Consider the following 9,427-nt stretch of genomic DNA (forward strand, 5'->3'; position numbering starts at 1 on the left):
TTTTTTTTTTTTTTTTTTTAAGATTTATTTATTTGAGAGATAGAGAGAGAGTGCATATGTGTGCATGCATGGGGAGAGGGGCAGAAGGTGAGAAGAAGAATCCTCAAACAGCCTCCTTGCTCAGTATGGAGCCCAAATGGGGCTTAACCCCAGGACCACGAGATCATGACCTGAGCCAAAATGAGTCGGCTGCTGTTTAACTGAGCAGCTCAGGTGCCGCTTATCCCTCTCTTTTAACCCACGTTTGCCAGTGTGTGAATTTTTTAGGCTACATGCTGATTAGCTTTATAACTGTTACGTTGTAGAGTATGTATATGAATAAGGTATTCAGTTTTATTGATGCTCTCAAGTTACTCTAAAAAATTTTATACTAGTTTTTATTCTCCTGTGCAATATTCTGGGCTCCCTAAAACCTCATGTGGGACTCTGTACTATAAGACATATTTTTTAAATCTGTCTGGTGGGTACAATTGTTACCTAATTGTTGTTTTAGTTTGCTTTTCCTTCATCATTAAGGAGGTGGACCAAATTTTTCATACGTTTGTTGACCGTTTGAATCCTCCTCTGAACTTCTGACTCCTATCTTTTGCCCTGTTAATTTATTTTTTCTTACCATTTCATTACTGACTTACAGGAGATTTTATGTATTTGTATATCCTGGGTACCAATGTTGGGAATGCATGAACAGTTTTCATTGAAGTATAGTGTATGTATAAAAAGGCATGAAGTATAATTGGACAAGCTCAATTGATTATCAGAATGTGAACACACTTTTTAGCTACTCCTTCCAACGATCAAGGTCAAGAATGAAACTACCACCCGCGCCTCGGAAGGCTCGCTTCTGCCATCTTCCATCCAAGTACTAACCAGGCCCGACCCTGCTTAGTCGCTTCTGCCATCTACCAAAAACTATGCCTCCCGAATTCCCTGACTTGTAATAGCATAGATTAGTTTTGCCAGCTTATGGACTTTATTGAAATTGAGTCCTATTGTATGAAGTCCTATTGTATGAGCCACTTGCTTGGCTCAGTAGTAAACTTGTGAGAATCATCCTTTGAAGTGAAGATTGGTTCAGTCATTTTTTAGAACCGTGATTTTAGTGGTTCAATGAAACCACATGGCCATTTCACATCCCAGCCGACAACTTGAGAATTGGATGGGGATGTTCTTCATTGTCAAGCCCTGACTCTAGCTTTTGTCCCCTACATGCATAGGTTTGTCAAAAGCACTGTCTTAGTCTGTCAGCCATCACCTTCAGAATAATTGGTGATAGTTCTGAACACCTACTATTCCATTAATGAAAAGTTCATCTTTATAGAGTTTAAAGCTACCCCCGTGCCTTTTCCACTTGCAAGGCTAATACCTGGTCCTTAGGTTTTAGCCTTAGTTCAGGAAGTTTCTGCTGACTAGATGGATGGATTCCAGGTTCTTTCTACCTCCAGTGTTTTTCATTTTGTGTATCAACTATTGGGCTAATGGAAAAATTACGCAGTTATTCATTTAATGTGTGTCAGCAAGTATAATCAACACTCTGCGTACTCTCTCTCATGATCCTCTTATTAACATTGGCTCTGACTACAATTTAATTATTTTTTCTAAGATTTTATTTATTTATTTGACAGAGAGAGAGATCACAAGTAGAGAGAGAGGCAGGCAGGGAGTTGGGGGAAGCAGGCTCCCCGCTGAACAGAGAGCCTGATGCAGGTCTTGATCCCAGGACCTTGAGATCATAACCTGAGCCAAAGGCAGAGGCTTAACCCACTGAACCACCCAGGTGCCCCTACAATTTAATTATTAACAATAATCCTGCTTCAGGGAGCTCCTGGCTGGCTCAGTTGGTGGAGCATGTGACTCTTGATCTCAGGGTTGTGATTTCAAGCCCCACATTGAGCATGAAGCCTATTTGGGAAAAAAAAAATCCCCTCACAGTATCTCTGTTCTGTTCAAAGGGTATTGGTTGCCAGGCCACAGTCCCCTCCATCTCAGTTGGCTCTGACTGTGATATTACCCATTTTCCAAGTCCTGCTTTAGCCTTCTCAGGATATGGTGAGTCTCAGTTCCTCTCTGTGGCTTCTGTAGACTCTTCCTGAAGCATCCTGTTTTCCACCTTACAGCCTTGCAACCATTACCTCCTGACACCAGCATCAGGACCCTCTTGACAATAGGACTCTTCTGAAATATTTTTCCTCCTGGCCTGGACCTGTCATGGTCAAAGATTTAAAAGCACTTGACATCTGTAGAGAGGTGGATTTTTAGGACTAACTTTGTTACTACCTCAACATTAAGATCAATGGATTTTTTTTATGTACTTTTTTGGGCTTGTCCTCTACTCATTGAATCAGATTATCCATGGGCGGGGTTCAGGGATTTTTATTTTTAAAATAATGCTCAGGGTCTTCTGGGTGACTCAGTCGATTGGGTGTCTGACTTTTGTTCTCAGCTCAGGCCATGGTTGATGGGACAAAATAACTCTTAAGTTACCAGGGCTACATTTTAATATGATTAAATGTTTGTACACCTTGAAAGAAAGAATGAGTTGATCGGAGGGGGACTGGTCAATAATGGAACATAGAAAGGGAGGCCCGGGGATTGCTCCTATCCAAGTTCTCTCCAGAGAAGAAGTTGTCATCGTCCGAGGACCCAGTGCTGTTTGTTTGTCCCTACTCTCAAGAAGGGGGCACCACGTTATTGGAATCTGATGCCTTCACCCATCTGACTCTCGCTGGTAATTCCCATTTTACTTGGTAAGCAGTTGCCCAATTATAACTGGGTTTCCCAAATGAAGAATAATGTGAGACTTCTAGAAATTCGTATTGTAAATAAACAAATGCTCATTCTGGCATGATTGAGTTTCCCTTTTGTGAAGAATGGGCTCTGATGCTGAGCTAGCTACAGCTGACTCAGGGACAAGACAGCTGGGCACGTGGGCAGTTAAATCTTCACCCGGGTTGTAAGTTGGTCCTCTACAGTAGGATTGTGAGCTTTCTAAGGACAGTGACTACATTCACCTGACAGCGCTTCTCACAGCCTAGCAAAGAGCAGGAACCTGAATGCTTGAATGAGTACATGGACTCAGTAATCCAAAAACTTACTCTATAGAGCAGCACTTTCCAAAGAAAGGGGAAACGTTTTGAAAGAGTTTAGGAGGGGGTCTGTGAGACGGGAGAAGCCTGAGAATGTGAGCTTGTGACAGTGTCCTGCCGGTGGACAGGGAGGCCTGCCCTGGGGGTGGTTGCCAAGGATGACAAGTGAGAAAGGCATACCTGAGACCAACCAGGCCTCGGGCTGGTTTGGTGTAAGGTTGTTCTAGTTGATGTTATGGCAGCATCGGTGATGTAATGAGTTAGGTGACGTCTGCCCATAAGCCTAGCCAGCATACTGTGACTGTTGTTCAGGCCTCCAAGCAGAATGTTCTCGAAGAATTATTTTGGACCTCTGTTAAGTCCAACCTGATAGGTGGAGAAGGTGTATTTGGGCCTGGAACACAGTGGAAGAGCTCATTAATCACCTGGGCTTGCAGTCTCGGTATAGGGGCTTGATGTCATGAGATAGTGCTTTACTGGGAGCTATGGGCCCCTGTGGGCGGAGGGCATTCCTGCCTGTTCACACCCTCCTACTTTGCTCCTCTGTGGGCCTACACAATCCTCCTCCACGTGGTCTGCCTTCTAGTTCCAGTAGGCCTCTTTCCTCTCAACTTCCATTAGACTTTATATTGACAGCGTGCACAATAGCCTCTAACATACTCGTCATATATGTAGATATCTATCAATCTACCAATTGATACCTATAGGTATAGATATCATTTTCAGTTAGAGTATAAATTACCTGAGGTCTAGAGATCACATGTTCCTTGCCTCTCCCCATGTTCATAGGGTGCTGTTAACCAGAAATGTAACAATGTAACTGATACACCAAAATACTCTTTGATTTAATTTGTGTGTGTGTGTATATATATATATATATTTGTATTTAGGACTGTGAAGAGATTAAAGGAGAACGGTTTATTTCCTGGGAAATGAAGCTTTCAGTGAGCAATGTTTCGGCAGAGGATGGAGGGAGCTATGCATGTCAAGCCCGACTGACACACACAGGGAGACAGTACACTGTTTTAAACAGCATCACCGTGAATATCGGTAAGTAAGCTCGTAGCCATTGCCTTGGCTTCCTCTTGGCTTTGCATGAGATGGCTGGCTTTTGGGCAGCAGTGATTCTTTTTTTTTTTTTTTTTTTTTAAGATTTTATTTATTTTTTTGACAGAGATCACAAGTAGGTAGAGAAGCAGGCCCCCCCGCCAAGCAGAGAGGCCGATGCGGGGCTCGATCATGACCTGAGCTGGAGGCAGAGGCTTTAATCCACTGAGCCAGTCAGGCGCCCCCTTTGGGCAGTAATTTAGTGGCTCTCTACTAAGTGCCTAATAAGGCCAGGTCCTGTGGTTTGTGGAGAGAGCATGAAAAGGAGGAAGCACCCATGACCACCGCTCTGACTGAGCTTTGAAGTCTGAGCAGGGAAGGGAGGCAGAGATAAGTCAGATAGTCTGCTAGTGAGATGTGTGATTACCAAAGAGATGAATGCCATGAGCGAGTGGTAAGTATGAGATCGAACAGACAAGGACCTGTTGAGAAGACTGAGGGTCAGGGAAAGCTTCTTGATAATAGTGGTGCTGACAGGACACATTAACTGAGTGACGGAGTGGGAAAGATTTTTCCCAACTGAGGGAGCCCTTTAGCAAAACGGACCATGGTATGTGTGAATAACGGGAAATAGGCAGGTGGACAGGAGCAACGTTGAGTTGGGGAGGTCATGCAAGGTCACGAGGGTAGAGAAGTAATCAGCAAATGGGGAAGGGAATAAGTGGAGAGAAACAAAGGGCTGGGAAGTCAGTATGAGGGAAGACAGTCTCACAGTGGGGTGAAGGAATGGGAGAACCCAAGAACAAAAGAGGACCAGATTTAAAGACTATGGAAGAGCAGGGATGGAGGTTGGAGCAGTGGGACCAAACATAAAACATTAGGATCATTCTCTCTCCCTAACTGGTACCTAGACCAGAGCTTGGCTTAGAGCCACTGCTTATAAACTGTAATTGGATTATTAGGTAGTAAGATTTGATTACACAATCTCATCAGTTTACCTTCATATCAAATATAGAATGGTGAAGCGAAATCTCCTGGGAGCCGCGGTTTTAGGGTTTTTGCTCAGCAATTTAATTTCTGGTTTTAAAATATGCATTTATGAGGCAGTAGCTTATCATGTCAGGAGTTTTGTTCTTTCCTTGGCTCATGTTTAGGTAAGACCTGCTCAGTGCCACGTTTTCTTTACACTATAACTGGATAAATAGTTGGAAATGTATCATACATGATTCTAATGCAATTTCATGTGCATATGATTTTTTAGCAGAAACAAATGGATATGCAGGAAGAATTCCTAAAATCATTTATCCAAAAAACAATTCAATTGAAGTACAACTAGGTGAGTAAAATTATTGAAGCCATTGAAATCACTAAGGGCAGATTAATATATATGTTTAAAATAAAACCAGTTAAATTTCATTGAATGTTCTGAAACTTGATGAAGCATTTTAAAAATTCACGTCAAAAAATGTTGGAAAAATTTAGCAGGAAAATAATTGAATAGAAAAATAAAGAGAGATCTTTTCTAGTAAATGGTAAAGTATGTTTAATTATAAAGCAACAATATGTAAATACTGGTATTTGTATACAAATAGAAAGATTAAAGCAACATAATGGAAAACAATAAACATATCCTAGAATATACAACAACTTAGTAAAGGAGATTTGTGGCATTTAAAAATATGTAGGGAAGGAGAGACATAGTGTATGTGTAGTGTGAGTGTAACTTTTAAAGATTTTATTTATTTATTTGACAGAGAGAGATCACAAGTAGGCAGAGAGGCAGGCAGAAAGAAAGAGAAGGGAGCAGGCTCCCTGCTGAGCAGAGAGCCCGATGCGGGACTCGATCCCAGGACCCTGAGATCATGACCTGAGCCGAAGCCAGTGGCTCAAACCACTGAGCCACCCATATGTAGTTCATATGTAGTTCATTCTTTACCTCAGACATAAAAATACATTTTGATGAATTAAAAAACTACATATAAAAATATACTCACAGAAGTACCATTTAAAACTGAGATAAATTTATACCTAACCTCAGAATGATGTACTTTCTATGCATAAAATCAGTGGAAGAAATCACAGAATATTAAAAATTATACTCACATAGAAACTGTAAATGTCTGTATATAGTAAAAATGATAAAGTTAAAATGTGAATGACAAATTAAGAGAGAATGTTTGGGACAGAGACATCACAAAACAGGTAATACCATTTCTGTACAAAAATATCAACAAATCAAGGACTAAGAATAATCCAAATGAGGTAAATGAATAATTCACAGAAGGAAAAAAAGAAGACTAACAGAGTATGAAAATGCATTCATCTGAAATAAAAGAAATGGACATGAAAACAATGATATGTATCTTAGAAATTGGTAAGGATTAAAACATGTAAATACCAAATATTAGCAAGTATAACATAAAGGGTGTTCTAATACATTACCAGCCACAAATATAAGTGATCCCTTTAAAACATTTGTGTTTAAAGCTCCTCAATGGTTTTCCATCTCACCCAAAATAAAATTCAAAAGTCCCTGCATTCCCAACATGGCCCTCCACGGTTGACTTCCCCTTGCCAGTCCTCACACTGATAAGTTCACACTTGATTGCCCTGATATAACTGCGGTTCCTTGAATATCTCAAGCACATCTCCACCTCAGGGACTTTGCATATGCATTTCCCTCTGCTTGAATTGCTCTTCCCCACACAGCTCCATGGTCCCTTCCTTCACTTCCATCGGGTCTCCAATGAATGTCATCTCACTTGACCACCACATTAAAACAGCACCCTTCAGGGGTGTTTGGGTGGCTCAGATGGTTAAGCGCCTGACTTCTGTTCAGGTCATGATCTTGGGGTCCTGGGATTGGGCCCCACATTAAGCTGAGTGGGGAACCTACTTCTCCCTCTGTCCCTCACTCTTTTCATGCTCTCTTTCTTGCTCTCTCTCAAAGAAATAGGTAACATCTTAAAAAACAAAAAACAAAGCACACCTCACTCACCATCATGCTCTATTTCCTGAGCTCTGTTTTCAGTAAAGTACTTATCACTACCCCACATATTTTGTCTTGGTATCTCTAATTCTATTTGAATGCTCCTTAGGAGCTGTCATTTTGTTTGTTTTTTTCCTTCCTATATCACTAGTGCTCAGAACAGTTTCTAGAACAAAGCAGATGCTCAAGAAATAGTTACAAAGTAGCTAAATAAATGAATGGACTGGTATCAGCTTTGTAGAAGGAAATGCCAATATGTGTTCAGAACCCTCACAGATAAGTCTTGACTCAGTATATTCTAGATGGTAAACCTCATACAACAGAAACAGATCCTCAGGGCCCCAGATAGAGACAGACAGATAGATAGAGAGATAGATATTGTGCTTACCATGTTTAAGGAAGGAAAAGACATGATCGCAACTTTCAAAAGACAACTGCAGACTTTTAAAAAATGACCATATCAGATTTGAAAAAGAACAAATCATATATCAGAATTGATAAATATAATAACCAAAACCAAAAACTCAATAAAGGATTTAAGATTTTATTTATTTATTTGTCAGAGAGAGAGAGAGAGAGAGAGAGTGCACAGACAGAGGGAGAAGCAGGCTCCCTGCTGAGCAAGGAGCCAAATGTGGGACTGGATCCCAGAATGCTGGGATCATGACCTGAGCTGAAGACAGCTGCTTAACCAACTGAGCCACCCAGGTGTCCCTCAATAAAAGGTTTAGAAGCTTATGAGACACCTGAAAAAAGTTACTGAACGAAAATATAGGTCAGGAAAAAAATACCTAGGATTAAGCACAGAGAGACAGAAGACTAAGAAACACAGAGGTTAGAGAGAGAGAGGATACACAGAGCTAACATGTATGTAATTGCAATCCCCAAAGAAAGAGAAAAGAGAAAATGGGAGCAGAGACAGTATTATTCAGGTGATAATCTGAGAATATTCCAAACTGATAGACACATTAATTCAAAGATGCTGTAAGCTAAGGAGACTCAGCAGGACAAATAAAGGCAAACCTATACCTTGAAATACCAAAGTGAAACTGCAGAAAACCCAAAACAAAGGAAAAATATCTTAAAAGTTAGGAGAAGAGGAAAAAAAAACCCATCCTCTATGCGCAACAGTAAGCCCACTGTTTGAATTTTTTTTTTAAAGATTTTATTTATTTATTTGACAGAGAGAAATCACAAGTAGATGGAGAGACAGGCAGAGAGAGAGAGAGGGAAGCAGGCTCTCTGCCGAGCAGAGAGCCCGATGCGGGACCCGATCCCAGGACCCTGAGATCATGACCTGAGCCGAAGGCAACAGCTTAAACCACTGAGCCACCCAGGCGCCCCTTGAATTTTTGATGGAAAGAGTGGAGGTTGTCTGCTGAAAAAAAAAAGCGCTGCTAATTTTATAGTCCGTGAAAATATGACAAACTAAAAATGACAAAATTTGTTGCACAGTCTTACGCCAGATGAGCTACTACAGTATTCTTGAAGCAGGAGGAAATATTTCTAGATTGTGAATCAGCTATGGAGGAGGGAAGGAAGGAGCAAATGTTGGCAAAAATAAGTGAGTAAATCCAAATGAATCTTGACTCTATGAGGCAATGATGATGACTGTTCATGGAATTTAAAATATATATGGAATTAGAATTCACAACTGCATTTGCCTGTCTGTTGGGAAAAGGCTAAAAGCAATTGCATCCTAAGACTTTACATTCTCTTAGAAGAGGATAGAAATAATCAATAATGTCAGACTTTGATAAGTTCAAGGATTCTGTTTTAATATTTAGGGTAACCCTAAAATAATAATAATTTCAAAGATAGAGCATTATATGGAATAATTAAAAAATAATCAAGAGAAAGGTAAGAGGAAATCCAAAAGAAGGAGTCAAAAGACAGCAAGAGGGAAACGACAGATATAGGACAGATGCTACCAAAAAAAAAAAAAAAATAATATATATATATAATATATATATATATATATATTATATATATATAAAAGATAGTTGATTTAAATGTACATCTGTCACCGATTTCAGGATGGACTAAACACTCCAAATAAAGATTGTCATACTGGATTTGAAAGAACAAATCAGAACTCTGGGCTGTTTACAAGATGCTGGAAGAGAAAAGAGTAGAAAATGATATATGGTATAAACACTAACCAAGATAATGTTGGTATAATTATATTAATATCAAAGTAGATCTGAAGGTAGAATCTACTATTAGAGGTGAACAGAGATCCTTCATAATGACTAAAAGTTCAATAATGAACCTGTAGATACATAATAGCATGGCCTTAAAAGTATGT

At 40.0% G+C, this 9,427-nt stretch overlaps 1 protein-coding gene across 1 annotated transcript in view; it reads left to right on the forward strand.

Moving 5' to 3' along the window:
- The window catches only part of IL1RL2 (interleukin 1 receptor like 2), a 33,484-nt gene that overhangs the window by 5,522 nt on the left and 18,535 nt on the right, over positions 1-9,427 (forward strand). Inside the window, exons 4-5 of the mRNA XM_059407859.1 lie at positions 3,974-4,133; positions 5,392-5,466. Coding sequence (XP_059263842.1) covers positions 3,974-4,133; positions 5,392-5,466 — 235 coding nt within the window. The remainder of the gene's footprint in view (positions 1-3,973; positions 4,134-5,391; positions 5,467-9,427) is intronic.

This window comes from Mustela nigripes, chromosome 7, assembly GCF_022355385.1.
Source record: "Mustela nigripes isolate SB6536 chromosome 7, MUSNIG.SB6536, whole genome shotgun sequence".
In the NCBI taxonomy this organism is placed as follows: Eukaryota; Metazoa; Chordata; class Mammalia; order Carnivora; family Mustelidae; genus Mustela; species Mustela nigripes.